The following is a 26,818-nucleotide window of genomic DNA, read 5'->3' on the forward strand; positions in this document are numbered from 1 at the left end:
GCCATAGCAGGTGACTTTAATTTACATTATGATATATTTCTAGGTAATGCCAGTTTTCTCTTATATTTTCATGACGTAGGCTTTTTAGTTTTTAGTTTTTAGTTTTTAGTTTTCAGTTTCATTTTTATTCTATTTCTGCATTTTCCATGAAAATCATACATCATTTATGGTACGATGTACAATGTATTTTAAACAAAACAAAAAGCAACAAACAAAATGAATTCAGAGAATAATAAGCATAATCTGTAAAGTATATTAACAAATTCAGTGAAATCAAAGATATCAGAAAAACACTTATTTGCAGTGTATAGTGAGGGAAAAATGCAGGAGTCTGCTATCTTAAGCGGGTACTGGATACGATGACACCTTCAGAAAAAAAATAGACAAAATGAAACATACGCAGAGACGAGCAATTTGCCATTGAAACTCGAATTGTACTAACTTAATGGGTTTAACAATTGTAAAAAAAAAAACCCCAACTTTTTCACATGAATATTTTCATACGAACATTTCTGATAAAATGACAAAAAGGCCGCTTAAAACGGTTTAAGAATGCTGAGATGAGACATAACTCTTACGTATGTGTTTAGGTACTTTGCTACATTCATGGATAACTTTTAATTAACGCGATGCTACCTTATCAGTGATACCTAAATGTTTGTATGTAGGCCTATAATGATACAGATCAGGCTCATTGCTTAACTTACACATGATTCTTGCTCATAACAAACAGCAAGTGACCTCGAGAAATCGATATCCAATATTTGATCTTTATTGAACTTACACACAATCTATAGGAAGTGGGACATCACACGATTCTGTCAATAACGGTTGGAGTTCACCTAAATAGTATCACAGATGTGTTATGATCATCAACAAATGATTTTCTGTAAAACAATTTGAACAAATAATCATTTAAAAAAGGAAACTCTTCCTAATTTCTTAATATCATACATTTGTAACAATCTTTATATTTTTCATGAATTGTATTACCGGTTTAACTAAATGTTCTGTACAACAAACGCACGAAAGCTTTGAAATAAGTTACACTTATATGCAACATGTACATGCATATAAGGTTAAGCCTCAAAATTGCCTAATAATCATGCAAATTGATGTCCTGTGCACTAGGACGGATGAATACTCATGCAAGATTCCATTTCAGAAATCATATTTGCATATATATATATATATATATATATATATATGTATGGGCGAACACAACATTTTATATTATACTCCAATTTGTTTTATTATCTTCACAAATTCTTTAAACTCACAGAAATATCCAGGCTTTCATTGGTATCAAATGTCAGAGTATTTCCTCTCAGCTTGATTTGTGAAAAGAGATTGTGGTGGGTGGAAGAGGCAAATCCGATTGTAACGGACTCTGTGGTAAGGAAGCCAATGTAGGTAGATAGATAGATAGATAGATAAATAGATAGATAGATAGATAGATAGATAGATAGATAGATGGATAGAAAGATAGATAGATAGATAGCGAGAGAGAGGGAGAGATGGGGAGGGGGCAGGAGACGAAGAACAACTGCAAAACAAACAAACAAACAAACAAACAAACAAACACAATTTTCTAGTTGTTGTTGTTGTTGTTGCTGTGAAGAGATAGCCCATATTCAGCTACATGCTCTATTCAGTTAGTGAACATTCAGCTCTTTTCGATGAATGAATGAAGATCTTTTACGTGCATGAGCTGTGACTCTCTCATACACGGGACCTCCATTTTATGTTCCGAGGGACAGAGTGTTTTGCCTCTTGCTAGAGGGGACGGTATGTTTACACACAACATTGCTCAGTATGAACCCGGGCCGCGTGATCGTGACTGAGCCAACTCACCGCCCTAGTGAACATTCAGTTCAAGGCAGTAGGTATGATGTCAATGATTTTCTTCTTCTTTTTAAATTCAAAGCTTATTCAAAGGAAACCAAAACCCAATTATAAATTTGGATTGAGTAAAAGTAACATTATTAGCAGAACATATCATTTGAAATTTTGAGGAAAATCGGACAGTCGATTCAAAAGTTTTGAATTTTTAAAGTTTCAGTGCAGTCACTACTGGATATTAAAGGAGACTGCTACAGTTCATGACGTCATTGTGGACAACAGTATAAAGAAAATATAATATGAAGAATTCCACAAAATTCAGTTTTTCATAGAAGGTACGCGTTCCATCGACATGCTACCGACACATGTTAAGGGGAATGATATTCCCTCTGCTTTTTCGAAGAGGCAAGCAAAGTGCTCTTTCATAATGCTAGAAAAGTGAAAATATGTTGAATATTCTTTATGTTTTCTATATATTTTTGTCCATAATGAACCAATAATAAACTGTAGCAGTCTCCTTTTCCAGCGATGACGACATCGAAACTTTGAAAATTCTTAACTTTTGAACGGAATCTCCAATTTTCCTCAAACTTTCACTGATGAGTTCAACTAATACTACCGTCTTCACTCAATCCATATCTGTATTTGGGTTTTGGTTTCCTTTAATAAGATGCCAAAACAGGGGAAGGCCTTTGCTGAGCATATAAGCTGTTTTCTTGTTCATGCTTGTCCATGCTAAAACGTGTAAATGTAAGACTTTACATGGTATCACAAAGCTCTTGTCTGATTTCCTACGTACCAAGCCGAGTTTGAAGGCAACATCATTAAGTCGCTCTTTCACTTGTTGTCACCACTTGTTAATACTCTCGTCGATCTATCAGTCCTTGTCGATCTACCGTGGTCTGTTAGGAGTTGCGCGAGTAATAGTACGTAAAATAACAAATATTGCGAACGGATAATGCACCTACCTCTCTCGATAGATTCACCGTCCTTTTCACATCGTGTTGGTACATTCTGAGAGGGAACAACCGTCCTCCCCCAGCACTTTATCCTGCTTATATGAATACGAATAAGGAGGTGTTGAAACCCAGGGTGTCTTCTAAACAATCTGTCTTCGTAAAGCCCAAATGTAATGTACCTGTACCTGAGTAATCGTCATGCAACTATAGTAGATGATTAAGATTCTAAGGGAAAATACAAAACTGGTCCCTCGAACCTCTATTCTTTGAGGTAATTTCAGTCTAAGCTGTGATTTGATTCAGACCTCTGCTGACGTAGTTGACGGGTACTCATTTCTCGCTCTCTCGGAATCTGTTTTGAACGTCTACGTCGTCACTAAAGACGAGGAAGTAAAGGAAAGATACTCTTTTTTGTAAAGCAGTAAGGTGGAAAGAAGGGATTATATGAGATCTGAATAAAATTGCAACATAGAAGTTGAAAAGAGCAGTTGAAAAATGATAATTATAACTGCTTAATCACTTAATAACTACCCAAATGTCAGTATCACTTCTACATGACCTTTATTTATATCGTAACTTATTCAATAATATTATAATGTAGGAATCTGTAGAACACAACACTCTCCGTATCGAAATAATAATCAACGATTTTACTCTGAAGTGAAGGTATAGTAATGAGAAATTGAATGAATATCTTCCAAAAGTGGAACCAAAAAAAATGAATCTAAAGAAAGAAATGCAACGTGTTTTTCGCGAAAAGTAAAATCTACCTTTATACGCTTTGAACTTTGCGAAATGTGGTTTTGTTGACAGCCCTGCGACGGTAGACCCTACCGTTTGCGACAAGGGAAGAATGAAACTTTAACTTCGCCCACTCTCGCTCGAGGTTGATTTCTGTTGCTGTGGTAATAGGAAACACGACAGACATTTATTACGCTAGTCAGCAGTTAGAGACGTAAGTAGAGGAATGGTGCAACCTTCTTTCGTCAACTGACATCCACTATACATGTAGGGTGTGGGGACTAATCGGTACAACTTTCAGTTTGCCTGTCACATATCGGTAGGATAAACCATCGTCCGGGTTAGGTGTCTTAAAAGGAGGCATATTACGCAAATGTAAGGACGGATAGATTATAGAAAGATCATGGCTACATGATAAGAAGAGAGGGCTGAATCGCCGATGGCCAAATAATACTCTACGGTCTACGTATAATTACGTCAATACATTTATATATTTCATCCCGTTTAACTTGTATTGTTGAGCTATGGTAAATACTCATGCTAGTCAGGCTTTGCTACTCACAAGATTTACAACCCAGGGTTCGCTTAGTTCTTGATAGTTTTGCAGTGATATCTTGCCTTTGAAGGTTGGGAAAGTTGTCTTTACTGTTTGCCTATTCACGTCACTTTTATTGTAAGTGTGAGTGTTTGTGGTGTGCGTGCTAGTGTGTTGACTGACAAAGCTCTCCTGTCTGGTTTTTTCGTTGTGTGGAAGTTTGAGAAGCTAACCATGTCTTTTGTTCACATGAGTAAAACGATCTGGAAATTGCATTTGCCAATGCACTGGTTCAGCTGACACTTGAAGAGTTGAGGGAGGATAGAAAAAGAAAGGGTAGCAGCAAAAAGAGAAAAAGTGACATGATATGTGCTCATTCTACTTATTGTTCGACTTTTTTGTTACAGGAAGCTGGGTTTAGAATCAGCAACTGTAAGTAATTGGCGTAGACCACGAAGCTTGTGGATTAGGCGCAGAGATCTGCCTCAGTTTCTCGTCAACCTTGGTGCATATGACTGTGTAGGAAAAAAGGAGAGACAGACAGATATACAAAAAGAAGAGACATGTAGAAAGAAAGAAAGAGAGAGTAAATCAATGAGAAAGATAAAATGAGCGAAAGAAAGGGAGAAGACACATAAACCAAAAGGATGATTTCTAAACAAACGTAGCAAATACTTAAGAAAAGTAACAAATAAGTCATGCTGCTTTGTATCACAGATTTTGTCTAGCTCTTGTCAATGTGACACCAAACGACATATATATATATATATATATATATATATATATATATATATATATATATATATATTGCTGTTATTGTCATCATTGTTATTCATATAATCATATTGTTGGGTCTCTTTGCTTAATAGTAATGCTCATTACAACATGCAAACACTTCCACGTCTCTATGCATGTTTTCCAATGAAAAAAGTGTCCAGACGCCCATTGATTTAACGACTTAAGAGATATTGTTACAATGAAGACTACCTTTGACCATGTTACGTTTGTGTGTGTTACTCTCCTAATCATTAATTAAAGTTTTTGTTATTCCACAAATCATCTAGAGAGATTAGTGAACAACTTGATAAGACTTTGATGTCTTGGCCCCATGACACATATATTCTGTATTTGAAGAATAAAAAACGGTTTATTTCCTTTTCATTAATTAATTATGGACATTCATTTCTAACTCATCACAAATTTTTCCATTAATTGAGGATGTAGCTTTTTCTTTTGCATTTCATGCATACAAGCAGATACAATGGTTGGTAAAGACTTTTGAAGGGATGGCATCATCTCTTCATCTTATTTGGTTGAATTGAATGATATCATCATCAAATAAAAAAAAATTATAATTGACACTCTGTGCCTTTTTACTTTTGCGTTGAACTACATATCTTTTCCCTTGGATTTTACCGAATTTTCTTATTTATTTTCAATTAACATGAAGTGGATTTTCATTTTGGATATCAAAAACTGCTATCTACAGGTAAAATTCACGCTTGTAGTTTTATCGCTATAATCTGACTTTGTGAGCATCTTCGTGTTTCCATTTATTTATTTGTTCTTCTCTGTTTTTCATTCCCTCATTTTAATCAAATTCCAGCTCATTTGGGCCTATTACATTGACTTGTGAACTTCATGTCAACTGGTACCGTCGGAAGAAATTCAGTCCCCTTCCTTCAAACATTAAAGAGAATTGACGGTATCAAACCGTGTCAAGCGTCACATCATGAAACTAGGACGCATTAGAAAAAAAGTCACGAGTTCAGAGTTTGAATGAGTTGTCTAGAGAGCTGGATATGGAACGTAATGTGCAGTATTTCTGTCTTCTGCTCAAAGCCTGATTTATTCACATCAATGTTCCTTGACATTGCATAAAGGGATACTCATCTTAAAGCCCATTAATCCTTCATTTTGTTATTCTTTGACAAATTGATAAAGCGAAGTCATTTTTTTTTACTCACTTTGCCTAATGACACACAAATCGTGTTGGGAACAACTGTCTCTCTTGGAAGTAGACGAATTCAATTATTTCAACTGATTGTCCTCCACAATTCTCACTTTGACGGGGGCAAAAAGCATTTGCATGGACTGATTCTTTTCCTTCTTCTTTTTGTAACCGTGCGGCCACGCAGTCCGACTGCTCTGTATTTCTTCAGTAAATACAGGGCTAGCTTGTTAATGGGAGTGATTGTTTTGACTAGAAATAAAAGCAAATTTTTGTCAACAAGGTAGGCGACAGTAAGGACGTCAACGTCTGGTCCTACATGAGCGAGTGTCGATATAAGAGTTGCCATCCGCCGGAGCTCCTCGCTATCAAAAGCACGGAGAAAGAGACACAGTGAGGGGACATTTTATCACCATGTTCCTCTAAACTCTCAGGGCAAATTGCCAATCAGCATCGTGTTTTTTATCTTTTTGGAATTTCTCTTTTTTTAGCTTTGGAAGATAAAAGCCAATTCATATTAGGGAAAATTGCAGTGACACTCACTTTAGACTTGCATACTAGTAGGGAGACTGGTGTTATTAGAGAGTATTTGCTTCTCCTTCAGAAAACAACATCAAGGAACGCTATAAATAGTCTCTACGTATCTCTTTTTCCTTTCTCTTTTCGTGCTTGTTTGTTTATCAGATGAATCGAGGGGAGCAGTACAACATTTTAAACGTACTTTCAACAGAGATATAGCTCATCCATACCGACATGACCGATGATTTCTGGTATTTTGCGTGTTTATACATTATCTATATAGTCGATAGATTTAATGCTGAGTAAAAAGAAATGAATCATGCGACAGATGTTCAGCATGCATGGCATGTACATGCTCCTCTATCACAGCAGATTTCAAGCGTAACAGTGCATTTCATTAGTTGACGAAGATTGAAATTGCAAACACGGAAATATTATCCCTGTTCAGCCAACCAAATTGTGATTTTTAAGAGATGCTAAAATGACACCTTCTATTTGTTCATTTTGAAAAAAAGATAAAATCGAACACCAAGTATAGCTCCGTTTAATGCCATGTAAGAAGTGTGCGAATATTAATTAAAGCTACTGCCCCGGGAACCGTGAAGGGCAGCAATCGCTATTGTTTCCGCTCATAGCAACGCGCTCTCTACAACATCTCAACTTTGAAGAGGAACGGAATCTAACCAAAACTCTGCAATGCTTGACGTATTAAAAGACAAAGACGTTTTATCCGGCATTTTCAATATCAACGAAGCTATGAGGTTAAACATTAACTCTTCAAGTGCAATAATCATACGGATTGGGACAGGAAGAAAGGGAAGACATGCCAAAACACACACACGCACACACACACACACACACACACACACACACACACACACACACACACACACACACACACATACACACACACACACGCACACACACACACACACACACACACACACAAACACACTCACACTCATACGAAGTCATCTTGAATGAGCTGATATTTGTTTTCAACACTGGACCTATATGTTTACAGACAGGATCGATCTTTGCTGACGATAATAGTGAGAGAGATTAATGGTGATGGATCGAGCGGCATATTAGAGTCATATAAATATTTATTTCTTGTTTGATCGTCAGCCAGTGTCCTTCGGATTACTGAGCACTCTCTCTAAAAGAATCGCAGCAAGCAGCAAAGTTTACGAAAAAAAAAAAAAGAAATTGCAGCTCTTTCCAATGATTCTTAGTTTTTGTTGAGGCTGTTGTTGAATTTTATCGGTACCTCGCTCATTTCTTTCTGTCTTTTTCAATCCAGTCATGTTAGCTGTTATATACAGGGTGATATGCAAACAAAGAATGTACTAGAACAGGAAAATCTGTAGAAATCTGTAAAAAAAAATCGTGAGGTTTAAATGGCGTTCATAGTGCCTTAATTCACTTAGACACACATACCGTGTGTCAAGTTTTAAACCTTTTCCTGTGAATTTTAAATATTCTCGAAACAGTATTAGTGAAATGTGCGTTCAGAAAATGTAATGCACATTCATTTTTTGTTCAATGATAGTCGACCTGTAAACAAAGTCAAATATTTTCACTTAACATGCAAAGGCGCATGATCTCTTATAAATATATATATAAATCGAAGTAAACACACAAAAAGTATTGGTGCTATTTCTTTAAAGATGCAAATATTCTAGCACTTACTGCTGGATTCTTGTAAATTATTTTAAAATATTTGATACCATGCATAATCATCATGCATTACCAACGTGCTACGTAATAACACGTCTATAATAGTATGTTCTTGTACTCTCTTTGGCTACTTACGTGACGATTGGCAAGGGTTTAGATGTCGCATTTCTAAAAGTGCTGTATGAAGATACAGCCTACGATTGCTCAAATTTTCAATGACTTCCTCACTAAGTTCTTACAGATACCGTGCTCGTGTATCTACAAAGTGCGACATCACCCATTAGCACCCCTGGGAAAAGAGGAGAGACAGACATGCAAAGAAAAACGTTGTACCAAAGCAAACGTAATGTAATCCGATTATCAGTTTCACGTTGATCGCGTTGAAGGGTTGTTAATGGCAAAGGAAGGGACTGATATAGAGGGGGGGGGGGAGGGGTGGGGGAGAAGGAGTGATGGCGAAATGATAATGATTGATGTAAACCTGAAAGACGGATGTAAAAGAGTAATATCTAGTCTCAAACATTCGCAGAGCAATAAAAGCAATTGTTTACATTCGTCGATGGAAAATGTACAGTATCAAGCAATTTATGCCCGTGCGATATTGCACGTAGCATGCAACGTGTCAAATTCCAATGTACATGTATCTATAAGGTTGGTGAAGAGTGGCAAACGTCTTGATGACACAGACTTTAAACATCCCAGGTGCTCCGCCAAAACCGAGCTTGCCATGCAGGATTGAACAATTTCACAGGAAACGTCGAAGAAGGGTGTTAGCAATAAAGGGAGGGGTCGTGATGGTGGTTTTTTTTTTTTTTTTTTTTTTTTTTAGAGTGATTACACTTTTAAAATCAGACATTTGACTTCACTTTGCAGACTGTTTAACCTATAGAAGAGATGCTGCATGGTGTCAATGCAACATTAAAGAGATGTGTAAGATTTTTCCTTCGGTCTTGGTGTGAATTGAGTCTCTAAGAGATGAGTTGGTGATGAAGAGTAACACCAAAGAAAAGATAATCATCAAACAGAAATGTCACATTGCATAAGATTGGGAACACAAACAAACAATGCCGTGGTAGAACTACAACATTTCGATTAGCCAACAGCTCCAAAATTTGTTAAACTTTGGCTGAAATTGAATGGGCCATTATTGGCTTATGCCAGATTGGCTGGTGTGATTTTCAAACGAGACCTGTCTGCAGGTATAAATCAGAATACACAGTGAATTCTTTATTTAAGTCATATTACATGTACCGTTAGAGTAAACCATTCATCTTTTTTTTATTTCTATTTTGCCGACAAGGACCCGAAACAAAGTGCATTTTAATAAGAACAAGATGAGAGGTTTTAATGCTTTAACCAGACTTATTGTTCTACATTATTAGGCTATATCCATTTTTGTATTTTGAGGGTTGGGATTAGGGAGGGTTGAAAGAAAGTGGATATAACCTTACATCTGAAAACGCATTGTACAAGGTATTTGCCGTAGTTGTATTCATGACTTCCGAGTGGGGACACAGCACCACAGCAGTGGATGGTGGAAAAGCACCGAGTTATATTGCAATTTTAACGGAATGGGAGTCCGCGCTCGGAAATAGGCAGTTGTGCCGTAGGGCGGGAAACCTTCCAGCTAATGTTTTCTAAGAGGGGGAAATTTTGAATAATGCGCAACCCGAGAAGCACGGGTACATTATTTCAGCGACCTCTGGAATTAGCGGTATAAAGAATGAGAGAAAGAACACAATCTAAGGAAAATTTCCAGCAACGCCGACGTCGATTTCATATTAGCCACTCAACGCTCTAGCAGAGGACATGCATTGCCAACTTGATTAAATCATTCATATTGGAAACAATAACACACTTGTTCCTGTTCTGAAAAAAAGAGAAACAAAGACCTGTAATGACTGTGAAGTACTCCTTACAGGGCTCTCTACTCAATGTTCATGGACACACAAAAAATGCAATCTAATGTGGTGCTATTCGAGGCCTCCCGTTTTGATTCCGTTCATTTCTTGACTGATTTGATAGTTACAGGTTTACTTTTTTTTCTTTTGTACTAGTCGGGGAAAATATATCAGAAGCTTGACTATAAGCTCAACTCATTGGTTCTAGATATAAACAAAATCAAGAATAAAAGTAAAATAATCATGATAAATCTAAAATGTCAATGTTTTTCTCGTTTGTCTTCAATGCAGATGCAGTCAAGTAACATAGTGTCTCTGGCCGTAGTCATGACATTGGCTACCTTGTTCACACAGGCCGGTAAGTAGTGTGTGTTGGATAGGTGAGAAATGTGTCGGTTTCTTGCGTTAAAAGACCAGAAAAAGTGATTATGACATGCAGCTAAGTAGGTATCCTACTATTAGTGCTGTCAAGTGCATTTTATCCATTATTATACGTCCCCTTCCCATGAACAGAGTGACTCCATTAATTTTCGATAACACTCACCGAATATCAAATTTTATTGTCAAAACAACATTACACGTGGAGAAGGCTCTGTCAAAGTTTCAAGCGCTAAAGATAATGTCTTAAATCTATATAGATTTTTTTTTTTCGGTCAGAAGTTGTTGATGAAAAAATATTATAGAATCTATATAATACCGTCTGTTTGCTTTTCTTGTTCTGATATCAAAATGTTCGGCTTGTTGAAGATTGTTCAATTTTTTAAATTAAACAGGACTAATGTGGCCACGAGGAATAAAAATACACAAGTATGGTAGTTACCAGGTCGGCCTGGTTTTCGTGATGTCGCTAAATAACTAACACTTTGTAGGAGTTTATGTTTGACGCGATGCTTGCAACACCATGCAAGCTATATTCAACAGAAATTGGTTTGAAGCAGAGAGAGCTTATCTCAGAGCACAGGATTGAGGACTTTTTGCCTTGTTTGTGATTTTTTTTTCTTGTTAACCATGAGAATAGGTAAGTGCTATATGGGAATGAATTCGAATAGCTGGTGTACGACCAAATGAATGCACGTCAGTTTCTATACCTAATGAAAACGTGCACACAGTTAAAGTCCAGCTTGCAAGTGACCGCAGAGAGCAAACTTTACAAGTCAAAACCACAGGACTCGGACTGAGCATGTGTTAAAAGCAATGGAGCTTCAAAGCAGGTTAAAACCAGGGAGATGGGGTTTGGAATTCTATCGGAAGAACAAGCAACAGATGTAACGAGTAAATGATATCTTTACATTAAGTTTAGCTGCCATATAAAACATCATTAATTAAAAATTTTATGAAGTATGAAAGGGTGAAAAGTTACATGAAAATTTAATGTAATTGCACATATTTCTTGAGATTTTGTTTCTCAAGTTTGTCATAGTTTGTTTAAACGGGAGTTTATGTCCAGATCAGCCCAGGCCAACATCACATCAGATCTAGAACCTGGATGCAAATAAATCACGACCACAGTTCAGCACAACCTGCAAAATAAATTGACATAAATACATGAAAATTGTGCCAAACAAGATAAAGGAAGATAGAGAGGTTCGCTCGTCGACATTTTATCAGTGGCATACATACTCTAGTTAATTCAGATAATAATACTTGAAAAAGATGACAAAAATAAACAATCTGAGGACTGATTCTGACTCAACACATAGAATTCAATTAGGCAAGTTGACATTAGTTCTAATAATTTATATTTAATGCCATCCATAGGTATATTCTTTTACAGGCAAAAGATTAACGCCTTATCAGATTTCGTTCCTTTTTAATCACTTTAAAAAACGCCTGAGATGAAACGTCAAAGTCTTAGGCAAATAAGGCATGATGAATACCACTACATTATAAGTATGCGTATTTGAAGCAGTAATTCTTCATTTACAGCATTCATAAAAGAGAGATATTACATAGTTTGGAATCTGCTCAACAGTGGAGGCATTCATAAAAATAAAGATTAAAAAAGATGTAAGATGGCTGCAACCTTGACCTGATAACTGCACGTTATACTAACACGGAGACATACAAAAGTGCCATACTTACAAAAAAAGTCATTTGGCGCCATGTTTTGTTTGCTGTGTCATTATGAAAGACCCCCCCCCTTCCTTTTCTTCTTAAGAAAAATTTGCGGCGGAAAGCACGTGTCGCGTGAACTTTACTTTTTTGAGAGAGTCTCAGCTATTCCCAGAATGCCTCAGGAATGTGTCTGCGACTACAGCACCGTATGTCATATCGTAAGTAAGACGGCTTTTTAAAATAATGTCCATCCGAATCGACAGAGTGCTGTCGTGCCGATCGATATAATGGACAAACCCAGCATTTGAACAGCAAATTTCAACTCCTTCAAGGTTTGATTTCACGGAGTTGAATGAGTTTAGGCAAGGAAAGAAGACGATCGTTATCTTTCTTCGTTTATTTTGTTTTTCGGATTTGTTACGTGACACGCATGAGGAAAGGCAGACTGAACTGGCATTAAGATTTAAATAAAACGACGAAATTTGATAGCACACGTGACTGGTCTTCCCATGTTGACGGGAAAAGCGCTCACGCATTTCAGGCCGAAGCTAGACAGCATTTTGCCCTGCTAGCATCCCAATCAGAATTAATATTTCTTTATCAAAAAGGGAAATAGTAACTGGCTCATTTTTTTTTTCACACATACCATGAAAACGTGTCCTGCGGAAGAATATTGTTGTTCCATTTTGCTCTGGGATTTGAAAATTTCCGCTACCATATTTCCGGAAGATTATTGAACAAAATCAAAGGCAATGGCAGAGAAAAAAAAATGTATGGATGGCAGCCCGATTTTTTTTTTAAATTGTATCCTCTGCATCTATACAGTACTGACTCGCATACCTACGATGAAAAAAAAAAAAAACGAGCTAAAGATTATAATGATCATAAAGATCAAGATATGTTCAGGGCTAAAGTATCACCAATGAATATCGCCCCAAACGAAACCAAGTCACAATGAACGTTACTTCAAAATATTAGTAGAGTGTGTGCGTAGACGTGATGAGTTTGATACGGCACAATAAATCAAGTGAGTGGCCAAAGTCATCGTTTAGTTGACCGTTGACCGACAGCATTTTGACTCACGAATGTTAACAGGCAATGCCACTTTGTTTTCCAGCTGACTTTAATCAAAACATTTTATTGAACAAAATCAAAGGCAATGGCAGACTGAGCTTTCACTGAAATCAACGTATATACATGAGTTGATGATGCAATCACCTTCACATCATTCCATTTCGGGTATTTTATTTACTCGAGAAACATGAAATATTGCCATTCTGCCTTGAAGTCTAACACTTTTGTATAGAAGCCTCCATGTAAAAACGTAAACAGTGCTTGTCACAACAAAAAAATAATGGCGACATAATACAATGCAAAAATGATAATTTCACCTTTGGACGTAAGACTTTACCAGCAAAAACTGATATATTCATTTTTATCTATTCGAGATATTTGACAGATTTGGTTTGGTTTGGTTTGGTTTGGTTTTATTTCTGCATTTTCTTTCCCCATATACAATATTATAATGAAGACAAAATGATACAGAGTATGCAAAAAAAAAAGAGGAGAGAAAAATGCAAATTAATGCAAGAATTGTCAATTTCATACCTTCAAAGTTCAATAACAGAAAAACAAGATGTTAAGGCATACTGTATTCATATGTGAACAAGGGAGAACTCAGTACAGGGGGCCGTCATCATAAGCAGAGCTTGACGTGGATGAGGCCCTTAATCTTCACGATCTTAATATATACGAATATAATACAACACCCAGAACCTCTTAATCTTAACGTTGTACGAACACATTTTCAAAAAAAAAATAGATAAATAAAAAGAATCTTTGTTTAGAATCTCAGATTAAAGTTGCTAAAGGAAGAGAAAAAAGATCAAAATATGTATGATAACTTTAACAATGATTTGTCCTCAAATGATAACCGTAATGTAAAGAGTGCGATATAATTATAAAGACTTTATTTTTCTCTACCTGGTGATGCCCTTATAGTTTAAAATTGTGAAAATGGCGTTTATCTGTTCCTGCATTTAAACTCTTCATAATGTGTGTGTGTGTTTGTGTCACGTCGTGTGAAGAAAAATAAAATCAGCTAATCTTATTTTCAACAGTACTAATTACACTGAATCAAAATGATATGCCCGACTGCATTTATCTCAATCATAACTTTACAAACAAAAGATATCTCTCCAAATACTGAACTTGTCACTGCTACTGATTCTATTACACTGTAAATGAAAAAAAAAAAAACAACAGCAACATAAAACCTTTTATGCGCTCTGCCCTTAAATACATTTACACTAATGAGTAGTTTTGAACATTTCACAGATGAGGTCTTTATGAAGTCTACATTTTATTTATATGATAAAGACTAAATTCTTGGTCGAAGAAAAAAAAAGCTATCAAAGATCGGGTTGAAGCTAGGGCCTACTCCTAAACCTGTTGCGCTAAAGGGCAAATTTTTCTGAAACAAACGTGACACGCAAACTCAACCCCGAAGATTTTTTTTTTTACAAGAATGCAATGCAGTTGCATTACATTGCCCCTGCTTACATCGAACTCATTCTTTTTAACGTTTTGTCGTGTTTTTTTTATGATGAATAAATAAACAAGAACACGACTTCCCTCTTAATCCCATTCATGAATAAATGCATTATGCACGTGGCGTTAAGGGCGTGCATGACCAGCGTCCAATTTCTTTCCCTGTTGGCAAGCGAAGTTTATTCAATGAGAAAGGTATCATCAATCGACTAGGTCTCTGTGTGATTGTGTTCTTGCTTGTGCGTGTGTGTGTGTGTGTGTGTGTGTGTGTGTGTGTGTGTGTGTGTTTGTGTGTGTGTGTGTGTGTGTGTGTGTGTGTGTGTGTGTGTGTGTGTTTGTGTGTGTGTGTTTGTGTGTGTGATGTGGTTAGCCTCCTCTTAAACCAAAAATATCCCAATCGTCCAATCGAGTATCAAACATTATCTTAACCTCCGGTCAGTCAGTATACCCAGATATCGATCTATTTAGTCCTGGTCTGCCTGAGCACGAGCAAGCGTTGTTATCAATCTCTGGGGTGAGACACCAATGACATAAAGTCATCACTCGAAAGAATATTTCTCTTATTAGTCTAACTCTCAGATGTATACAGCGATTGTCATTCCCTCTCCTTCGTTCCCTCCTATATGACGCAAGGAAGTAAGTTTTTCGTTTCGAGCTCGCCTAGGTACCTCTTGCTGATTGACAAGATGATTGAGAGCGAGTTAGTGTTATCGAAGAAAGTCATCGCAATGAAAACTTCCGTCCTCGACTTTTGCTTTCAATCGGGCGCATTTTTATCGATCTTCTGCGCGTGAGAGCGGCATGTATGCGGCAAAATGCTTAAATATGGATAGACGGATTGACCGTTATCTTACGGTGATCGTTGGCTATAACGTCACTGACCTCATCAACGGCACGAGGAGGGAAAACTGTGCCAATAGCAGCAGTGAAGATGATGGATTGAATAGATCAAAATCGACTTGTCAACATCAGCTTTGCCATATCCTCTATTGGGCTATACCTACGGTAAAAAAAAAAAGGGGGAGAAAACATGATCATATCCCTCACATTAACTTGTAAGACATGATTCTCTCGTCAATCTTCTCTAGATATATACCAAAGGTGTTCCTATCTCATTCTCTCTCTCTCTCTCTCTCTCTCTCTCTGCACATGATCAACATGATTTTCATGTTTCGCACTATACTTGCTCTGCGGCTTCATTTTGCCTTCTCCTGTTGGAAGTAAGCTTACGTAGAAAATAAAGCAGTTTCTCTGCATATTAAAAAACAGAATTCATGTTTATTAGAATCCAGACGAAATAGTGAATGGATTGATCTGTATCGTCCGTAAGTGGAACGATATGCCCTGACATACAGATCTAGTTAGAATGATTATCGCTGAAGAAAAAATTCACCCCACATTTTATAATCTGGCAAGTACATTTCTATATAGATATATGGTATTGATGGGTCGAAATCACATTCTATGATATACTACATTCTATGCCTAAATTCATACCTAATATTTACGACGAACAGAAATTTTCATGATCTGCCCAATAGAACAACCCGTTTCAAAAGAAGGATGACCAGATTAAAAAAGCCCATTCAAAGAATAATTTTCCTAAAATGACAAGCGATTCCTTCATCAAAATTGACTAAGGTATACTCAGTGAAAGCAAACTATACTGAAGAAACTCATTGAAATTGGAAACAAGACAACTAACAGTGACTAAGTGTGAGAGTGTTTAACATAGAGGCCGCGGAACCCACACACACATTTGTAGCTTTTCAAAAAATAGGGGGAATATCGGGAAAAAAGGAATAAAAAGACAACCACAAAATCCTAATCTTCGAGAGTTTCACCCGGGGATTCTTTGAGGGGAAGGGGAGAGGGGATTTGTACTTTGACCCTTGACCCTCCTTCCCCATTTCCCAGCAGCACACCACCTTAAAAAGCGTCTGCAGACTCTGTAACATTTTAACAGAACATGAATTTAACATTTTCACGATCTCATGTGAAAAAATAGTACTAAATGATTGATAATGTCAACGTCTCATAAACCTTTCTTTACCATTAATCAAAACAGGGGAAAAATTATATGCATTGCATGGGTGAATTGTAGACACAACAACTAATTGTTTTAAGTCTTAAATCACCCAATAGTTATGCCTTTAAAAGCGAAGGGGAATGTAGCTTCTTTATTATCCGCCATTTAGGAGATGACCTCACCAAAGTCACATCTATAGCTGTGATAACCTTCGGTCACGCCAAACACGTTAAAAGGGTGGTCCAGTATTGGTGAAGATGAGGATTTATTTTTTTTTTTTGCAAGATACTAAGAAACTACCTATAAAACGTTATAGAGCATACCACTTCAGGAGGAATTCAAAATTTATTTGATGAAAATGGGCTCTGAAATGGCTGAGATATCCAAAAACAAAGTAAAACAAAGCGATCCCAATATAAAGGTGGCTTTTATTAGTATCACTTTGTCTTGGATATCTGGGCCATTTCAAAAACAATTTTCATCAAGTAAATGTTAAATTCCTCTTGCAAGCTTTTTCGTATTTCACCAAAGAAAGTTGAAAACCTATATCCAGGTCTCAACCCAAACCGTACAATCCCTTTAACCTCTCTCTTCCTTCTTCCTTCCACCTATGAGGTAGCCATACTTGATGAAAATTATCGCTTACATGAACATTAGCTTACACTTACGCAAGTTACATACTTTGTAGTATTCACGAAGGGTTCGTTCTTCTACGTCTTATTCTTTTTCTTCTTTTTCTCCTGTAAAACTCCTACTACCTCTACTTCTACTTCTTAGTAAGGGCGTGTTTCCCCGCAACTTTGAATGTGACGTAGACAAACCCTTAATATGTCAATTATACTTATTTGTGTGTGTGTGTGTGTGTGTGTGTGTGCGTGTGTGTTTGTGTGATCGTTACCCATTACGACAGCATAATATTTTATTTGGATTGCTATGGTATCCTCTAGTCATTTATGGCGTCAATGTAATAATTCTGTTTTAGGGGGTGTCTGCAAATAGAGTCGCCCTACCACCTTTTCGTGTGTCGTAGATGATAAGGAGAAATCCCTCCTCAATTATTTTCTATGGATGAGTCATAGGACTGATGGTGGCTTTGATCAGTGGCTTTTTCTTCAAACATACAACAACAACATATACATAATACACGCCCCTGCCAAGAGGAAGTGATGGAGTATATGAAGAGCTTGCTTCCAAAAGGCGCTAAATCCATTGAAAATGATGGATTTAGCGCCTTTTGGAAGCAAGCTCTTCATGTCAGCTTAGAAATTGTCCATGCCATAATTTCAACTGCGCGTATAAATTTCAAGACGCATGCATATAGTGGAATTCGTTTGTCTATTGTTTACGAACTAATGTTAACCATTATAATCTCGAAATATTACGTGGATACCTCAGGCTGGGGAGAAATAGAATCCCAGCTAATTAAATAGCTGAGGAAGGATCTTTCATTCCGATAATGCACAAAAGCAATCTTCTTGTTGGAAAGAATTCAAAGAATCAAAAATAAACCTCTAATATTTAGTCTTTACTACGTATTTCCCCTCGAGTGAGAAAATTAATTGAAAACAAATTGATGATTATGATGACATCTTTCTTATCATACAACCACTTTGTAAAGGTATTTTGCAATACATGATACTCCCGGAGTGAAGTCTCTTTTAGCACTTTGCTGCATGGGTGTCATTGTCACTGTTTTTCTGATTAATCTTTTCGTGCTACGTTTCTCTTCTCAACAATCATTTAAGACACACAAAATTATAATAAAAATGAATTGTTTTTATTGTCATATATATGATGCAAAGTGAGGGTTTTTATCAAATAAATCTGCGCACTAACCTGTAAGCAATACCTTTGCTTTAAAAAAAAAAACAAAACAAAAAAGTTTCTAGACATTTGATTGTGCTGAGAATATCCACTCTGAAATCATTGGGTCAAGTACCTGATAAATAAGCCAACGGTTAACATTACATTCGCGGTGTTGTGAATTCATGTCAACTTATGTAAGCTGAAAAACAGAGGGAAGAAACGTATGGAGGTTGACTGAAGGGGAGTTTTGCAGGTCACACCCATAGCATTCCCACATCTTTGAATTTAGTGATTTGTTATTCTTTAATCAAAATCAGAAGCTATAATCAATAACTTAAAAAGCACATACGGACAACTAAAGGTCAACGAAGACGCAGCACATGACGAGTACTCATTTTTGAAAAGATTGATTCTTTGTTGTTGTTGTTGTTGTTGTTGTTGCTGTTCATGTTTACTATTATCTTCACCAATAACAGACCCATGAGGAAGACCGGCAATTAGTTATTTCAAATCTACATGATTGCATAATTTTACTTTATCCTGAATGTTTGATGTTTGTCTACCTTACAGCTGTATGTCGTTTTAAAAATATTGTTTGTCCATCTTATGTTGTTTTGAATACATATATTCTATCTTGGTCAGGCCACTTTGTATAAAGATTCACATTAAATGAATAAATGAAATGAATAAATGACATCCATTGTGTCAAGATATTATATTGTAGATATTATGTGTAATCTTCAGCTTTCAATTTTGAAGTTTGATTGGTTGCTTGTCCTTATTTCAATCAAATCAAAATGTTGTGGACGTCATTTTCGATATCTAATGTCCGAAGGATGGATTCCATTGAATATAGCTATCATTATATACACACAAATATGTGTGTGGGAGAGGGGAGAAATGACGCACACAAATAATAATGATGACGTGGTGAAAATTTTGGCAGGGGGAGATGGGATGGAAAATCAAATCAATAACCTTCCTCATCATAATGAAATGACTAGAATTTGGGAATGTCTAATTCAATAGCCCCAAGACCTACTTCTTTATCAAACTAATTCGCCGGAAGCTGATCTGCTATATCGATGATTTCTACCAACTGCTGACTGCCAGTATTGCCCGTACCGAAACATTGATAGTCGGGTGCAACATTAAGGCTAGTGGAATGGTGAGAGGAAGACAAACACCTCAAGAGCAGAGCTCAAACTCAGAGGCATGGAGGCGAAAATAAAGACAACTAGAGGCTCTGACAGAGGGTTGTGCAAGCAGCCATTATTGCTGAAAAAACCCCAACTTAACTGGAGATGTCACAAGTAACTGAATAAATGATAATCATAATGGTATATAGGTTGGAGTTTTGAATTCAGATGAGAAGATTTCCAGGTAGTACAAAATGTAGGATTTTTATTTTATTTGATATACTATAAACATATGGAAAATGTTTCCTTGATTTAAATGAAGTTGAAAAAAAAAAACCCGATAAGTTGCAAGGAGTGATTTTCCCCTAGACTCAACATCCGTTGTGTTGCTCGAAAGACGGAATATTCACATTTGAAATGCGAAGTGATCGATTACATGCTCATTGATTTTCCACGTTGTATCTTCATACAGTTTGCAGCTTGCAGTTCGACACAGCAGGAGATAGAGTACCTGCAAAAAGACGTAAGTACAAACTTGAGTACACGAAGGTAAAGGTTATAGTTCTTGCGAGCCCGCGAGCACATCCCATGCAATCGGATACTGTGATAGAACAATCGTATACATCGATTTTGAATAACTTCATGCTATTTAGTCGTAAGATTTATTTCGAGTGGCTTCCTAGTTGGCATAGCACGGTAATAATGGGAAAGTAACTTCACCAGACTGCCATATCGGCAAACCACATCGTCCGCACTTCAAAATCTAAAAAAAAAAAAAAAAAAAAAATCGCAGCACCCAAGGCACTATCGTGAGATTTGGGCAGGATTAATTCAACCACACTAACATCTCTGTAAAAGTGACTTGGGAGAGGGAAAAAGTTAACCACACTAGACCCTATGGTATACAGAATTGGATGAATATTTGTGTGTATATCTACCTTTCATTATGAATATATGTTATATATGCATATATATATTTATATACATCTGATCTAGTAAAACATACCATTTTGCGGTTAAAGTTTTTCACAGGATTCTTACTTCCTACTCTTCCTTGCGAACAGCAAGAGCCAAGGGAGTGTTAATGCACTATACAAGAATATTCATACCTTCAGACAGTATCTGTGCGTTGTGGAAGAGAACCCCGACCGCCGTGCTTGAGTTGAAGAGGCCAAATGTTTCCGCTTGTTTTCTCAAAGCGTCCTCAGCAGTTCGCCCGTTATCCTCTTGTGAAGCGTAGTATCCTCGGGGAACGAGTCACTTCATTTTTTATAAGTTTTCTTCTGGAATTACCGCAATATGTTCCACCACTCGCTCTCTCACTTAAAGATTAGGGTTTATGAAATTCAAGAGTTCTCTTATTTGATACGATTGGGTAGCGAAGTGATGCAAATTTGTGGAGAAGGAAGGATATGTTGATGAAGAAATATCGAGAAATTGGACCATTTGTAAATACTCAGACTTACTCAGAGGCGCTGATAATCTTGTTAGAAAGACAAAGGTAAAAAAAAGAATTAAATGTTCTGATAAAAAAATTAAAAAAAAGACCCTAAAAGAAAAGATGCGTTTTGTTACATTTTTAATACAAGAAAAGTTGGTCAAATGGAATTCGCATGTATATAACGTTTTCAGCTCTTTTCACTTGAAAAAAAAAATCGACTCACCTCTTAAGGAATATAGAAGACGGTAAAATCAGGCAGAGCAGGTATATTACCATGTAAACCCTGGTGTTTGACAGAAAATAGGAAATTGAGAAAGAGCTAGAAGAGTACTCAGAGAAGTGAGAGCAAAGAATGTGGTATAGTTAAATGAGCAAGTACACGTACCAGCCTTTCATGTTCTTGGTATTATGTAGCAGGAATGATAACAGGGATGGGAAGGATCAGAGTCAGTAAAAATGCTCGGCGCCGTTACGACTTAATGAAAGTTTGCAAGCGTTTGCTCGTTTTTTGTCGCGAGATGGCGTTCTCTTCAAACTGGTTCGTAAGAAGATGAAATGGACTGGGGTCAAGTGGTATTCTCTGACGCCACCTTACAATAGTGATTGGGTTGTCAGTGGAAGAGAATTACTTACCAGCACGACATTCCAATTAATGCTTCTCCTCCACTTTGATACGAGGTGAGGAATTATTCATGTTTTTGCAAACATTAAAAGAGTTGCACTCATTTATTTCCGTCTCTGTATTACAGTATTCTGGGTTGACAAGAAAGACAGTCCTGTTGGTAAGTTGCCTTTTATTTCCATTTAACAATATATCTCTTCAGTTTTTGCCGGCAAAAAAGGACAAATGATATTATGAATTTGTTAGCGCCATTTTAAAGTGTCCCTGTAAGACTCATTTTTTTTAATGAAAAGAATAATGACTGTGTCCATGATGGCTGTGTTCACAGTTTTGCATTTGCAATTTTCCACTGAACCTTTCTTTCACTTGTGGATGCCGCTTTTGAATTTTGTTCCATTCAACCATTTTGCATTAATAAATTTTGTCTTAGGATTTTTAAGAAATTGCAAGAGCAGTTGTGTCATATTTTTCACTTGCCCATTTTCCTCAGTACTTACATTCTTACCGAAGACCAAAGTATGATGTCATTTCTCCTCTTGATTTAGTACTTATTTTTCCGTTGTTATTTTGATTGTAAATTGTCACGCAATCCAGCCTCAGCTGTTCAAAATGGAATTTGAACTGAAATTCCTCTTGTCGACAGATTTGATACATATGGACCTTTTCGCGAAAAGATCCTATTGCAGAAAATTTTTAGCAATGAGAATGGCCATAATGTTGTTTAAAAGCAGTTATAGGTGCATCTTATTTCGTTAAAATATCAATATTAAATTTAGAGAATGTTCTCTTCTTGTCATTTCAGACACCGAAATTTTCACAGTCAGAGCCAACAGCGCGGAAGAAATTCTGGGTACGTTTAGCCTTTATCGCGACACGCTCAGACAGACATAATTATGAATATGCATATATTATATATATATGTATATATATGAAGAGCTTGCTTCAAAAGGCACTAAATCCATTGAAAAATGATGGATTTAGCGCCTTCTGGAATGCAAGCTACTCATTATTATATATATAATTTTCCACGTGTTGGACTTCGAATATTATTGTAAGAAGGAGTCTCGAGTGTGCCATTTGGGTGACACGACATTTGCTCCTACGACAATTGCTCCGGTCTTATTTTCTCTAAGGACTTAGGGTTAGGGTTAGGGTTGTGATAGGGTTTTAGGTTTAGTTTGATGTGAGAATTAGGATTAAGGTTAGGGTTATGTTTATGGGTTGAATTTACGTTTGGCTTAGCGTGCAGATATATCATGGGAGTAATTGTCGCAGGAGCAAATGTCATGGAACCGCCATTTGTAGTTCCAACAAGGTTTTTATTAACAAAATTTTCGGCTCGCCTCGGACCTTCGTCTACAAACGGTATACTCGAGACTCCTTCTTCTTCTTATATATATATATATATATATATATATATATATATATATATATATATAGAGAGAGAGAGAGAGAGAGAGAGAGAGAGAGATATTGTGTATGTGGTGTGTGTGAGTCAGTTCTGTATTTTCTTTGGCTTGATCGATTCTTTAATAAACAAAGCTGCTAAGTTACGCCTTATAGTAACGGATTACTGAATATTCAATATCAAATGTATTTTCCGTGATGTGTTTTGCAATCCATATATTGCTTCTTTCTCATGAGGAGATGAATAAACACTATACAAACTCCATACAACTCCAAACTTCAGTGATCTCTGTGACCCCGTTTACTGACTTGGCTCCGGTCTCTCTTTTTTCCACAGATTGCTTCGTTGAAATTTGCATCGCGGACTTCATAAACTGTGCCAAGGAATGTTTGTTCTACCCAAACAGCGGCTCCTGTTTGCCTTCGTGTCGCCGCACGAGGTCGCTGTGTAGCATTAAGTGCTTCAAGCGATACGACATGTCTAACTCCAACATGCAAGCGGTGCACTGAGATTGGAAAGAAAAAAATGGGAACAAATGCAGAAAAAAAGTAGTGTAAGCGAGAAAAAACAAAAGACAGTCCCGAACATACAACATTTCTGGGCCACATCCCCGTACTATTGACTAGGGATTTTGTTATGTAGTTTATTACGAGTGATATGTCACATAAATACAACAACTCTCTGACTCTGGTTAGGGTCTGTCAGAATCTGTCGTGCACATGGCGTAAGAGAGAATGAGTGAAAAAAAAAAGAAGCACAATTGATACAGCACCTAAATGGAAAGAAAGTGACCTGTTACAATCCCTTTGATCTCGTAGCCTTACGTATATGATTAGAACAAACCTCTTTTTCCAGTTTCTGGCAATTAATTGTCGGATTCCTTGACCCCTGGTGTTTAATTAATTTTTCTAAAGCAAGCAGAATACGTTAAAGACGCATAGAGCCATCTTCATTCTTAACTTGTTAAAAGTGATAAAGTTCCCATTGACGTCGTTCTAGCATTTTTTCTTTTTCCCTTGAATTTCCGATCTCACATTATCTGGCATGGACTGACACTATATTTCAGTTAGTCGTAACTGCACATAATAAAATAAACTAAAGGAATCAATTAAGCATAGACCTATTTCTTTCAAAGCGAGGATAACCTGTCGCTGACATGTAGATGGGCAACGTGTTCCATTGTGTTTCCTCAGTATTATGTTGTTGTTTTTTTGTTCCCTAAACGAACTATCAATCAATAAGATTTTCATTTGACTTTTTTGAGAGATTATATCATAGTCATGGAGAGAGAAATGAAAAACAAGAGAATTGAAAGTACTGTCCTGTCTGCTTAAATTATCACCCTTGAGTTTGTATTTCCCAATAATTTTTCGTTGTCAAAATCGTCACACACAACAGCACTGAGATTAAACGATCAATGTCAATTTTTTTTTTACAAAATATGATAAAGCATCAATTTTTCCAGCTATGCCTGACAAATCATTGATTAACACAATATTAACAACTGCTAGTGTGATTTTTGTTTCTTAAAAATGTAACGTGAGAGTGAAATACAGAGAGCTTGTAATTAGCGTTGATATCGTTTACAAACTATTGGTAATTCCAGCAAAGATCATTGTTTAGGATAATGTCATCAAACAGCGATGTCCACAATTCATGTCTTTATCACAATTCCACAACTTGCTCAATGGGTTATTTACTTCACTTTGATCATTTCCACTGTAGCTGCTTGTCGTTAGTGCGGAACATCCTGCAAATGTAAAAGGAAAGTGCATTAGTTTGAGCCAGAACGAATTCAACCATTAGCGTTTTAATTGTTGCATTGATCAACGATCCACTCAGTGCCAGCGCTTGTCATACAATGACTTACTTCCCTACAAAAGAAAAGTGATGATAGTAGGTTTGTTACAATCTCACTAGCATATCAAATCCTTCAACTCTTTCTTTCATTCTTGATGGTATGGCACTAATACCGTTTAGTGACCATGACGTCACCTACATACATTTTGCTAAGTTTCCCCTTGTTCCACAATGTGCAACAGCAATCACACCCAGTTTGAAAAATAAATTACATAGTCACATTCCCATTTCTGACCTCAACTATTATGTGGTGGATTTTAATTATAGGCCTTTATCAACGATAAGAGAAGAATGGTATTTGACACAAATCACGTTTACCAGGGACGTAATGAAGCGTTTTCCAAGCTCAAGGTGGGGTGATAAATTGCAGAAGAAATGGAAATAAAAACAAGGATCAATGCATGACGTTCAAAGGGAATTCAAACATCTTTGGTGTGTGTGTGTGTGGGTGTTTTCTTTCTTGAAGCTCCCCAAATGGGAATGCCCTGACAAGTAATACACTGTATATCATTTTTAGGCTTTCCTATTTCAAATGTCAATAACATGTAAATTATTTTGCAAAGTGATATAAAGGAATTGATAGTTGAAGTTCATTGAATGTCCTCACAATTGTATTTACCGTATATTTTGGATTGTTTGTCTTATTCGCAATAAATGGTGCGTATGTTGTGTTTGGGTATGTTGTCTGGTTGTATGTGTGTTTGTTGTTTGATTGCTATATCACCGGAATATATTCGAAATAGCCTTCGGTCATCCTGGTAAAGTTATTCAAAGTCTTTACAGAGGGCAACTGAATACATGAACATGCATAAAAAACGAGTAAGTGACTACTCGGGTTGAAAGTTATGACATCATTAACACTTCAATAACAGGAAAGAAACCATGAAAAAAAAGAATCTAAACAATCAAAAGCCGAATATCATTAATAACCGACGGAGCAAACAGTATAACTTGTGCCTTTGGCATGCGCGCGTGTGTGGGTGTGTGGGTTTGACTGATTATGTGTGTGTGTGTGTGTGTGTGTGTGTGTGTGTGTGAGTGGGTTAGTTTGATTGACTGTCTGGTGCGTGTGTACCTAATCATGTGCGTATGTGCGTGTGTGCGTGTGTGTGTGTGTGTGTGTGCGTGTGTGTGTGTGTGTGTGTGTGTGTGAGTGGGTTAGTTTGATTGACTGTCTGGTGCGTGTGTACCTAATCATGTGCGTATGTGCGTGTGTGCGTGTGTGTGTGTGTGTGTGTGAGTGTGTGTGTGTGTGAGTGTGTGTGTGTGTGTGTGTGTGTGTGAGTGTGTGTGTGTGTGAGTGTGTGTGTGTGTGAGTGTGTGTGTGTGTGTGTGTGTGTGTGTGTGTGTGTGTGTGTGTGTGTGTGTGTGTGTGTGTGTGTGTGTGTGTGTGTGTGTGTGAGTGTGTGTGTGTGTGAGTGTGTGTGTGTGTGTGTGTGTGTGTGTGTGTGTGTGTGTGTGTGTGTGTGCGTGTGTGTGTGTGTGTGTGTGTGTGTGTGTGTGTGTGTGTGTGTGTGTGTGTGTGTGTGTGTGTGTGTGTGTGTGTGTTAGAGCATCATGCGTGCATTTGCGTTAGTGGATGCCGATATAACGTTGCACCACAATGAGGCCTGGGATGGACAGAGATAAAAGAAACTGAAATGTAAATCATGGGTTGACAGAAATCATTGTATATTGTTTGCATCGCGGAACAATAGAATGAATTCCAACAGCGGTTAATGATGAAATGATATTGCAGGACTGAGGATTCCTTCTGCCCACAGTGAAATTACATGGACTA

General features: G+C 37.0%; 1 protein-coding gene across 1 annotated transcript in view; it reads left to right on the forward strand.

The window, feature by feature from the left end:
* The window catches only part of LOC139724802 (uncharacterized), a 36,430-nt gene extending 10,800 nt beyond the window's left edge, over positions 1-25,630 (forward strand). The window contains exons 2-6 of the mRNA XM_071635922.1: positions 10,420-10,486; positions 20,180-20,230; positions 21,898-21,930; positions 22,573-22,620; positions 23,515-25,630. Coding sequence (XP_071492023.1) covers positions 10,420-10,486; positions 20,180-20,230; positions 21,898-21,930; positions 22,573-22,620; positions 23,515-23,687 — 372 coding nt within the window. The 3' untranslated portion in view covers positions 23,688-25,630. The remainder of the gene's footprint in view (positions 1-10,419; positions 10,487-20,179; positions 20,231-21,897; positions 21,931-22,572; positions 22,621-23,514) is intronic.
* Positions 25,631-26,818: the final 1,188 nt, after the last annotated feature.

This window comes from Diadema antillarum, unplaced genomic scaffold (assembly GCF_040938485.1).
Source record: "Diadema antillarum isolate AM-2024a unplaced genomic scaffold, OU_Dant_1.0 scf00000230, whole genome shotgun sequence".
In the NCBI taxonomy this organism is placed as follows: Eukaryota; Metazoa; Echinodermata; class Echinoidea; order Diadematoida; family Diadematidae; genus Diadema; species Diadema antillarum.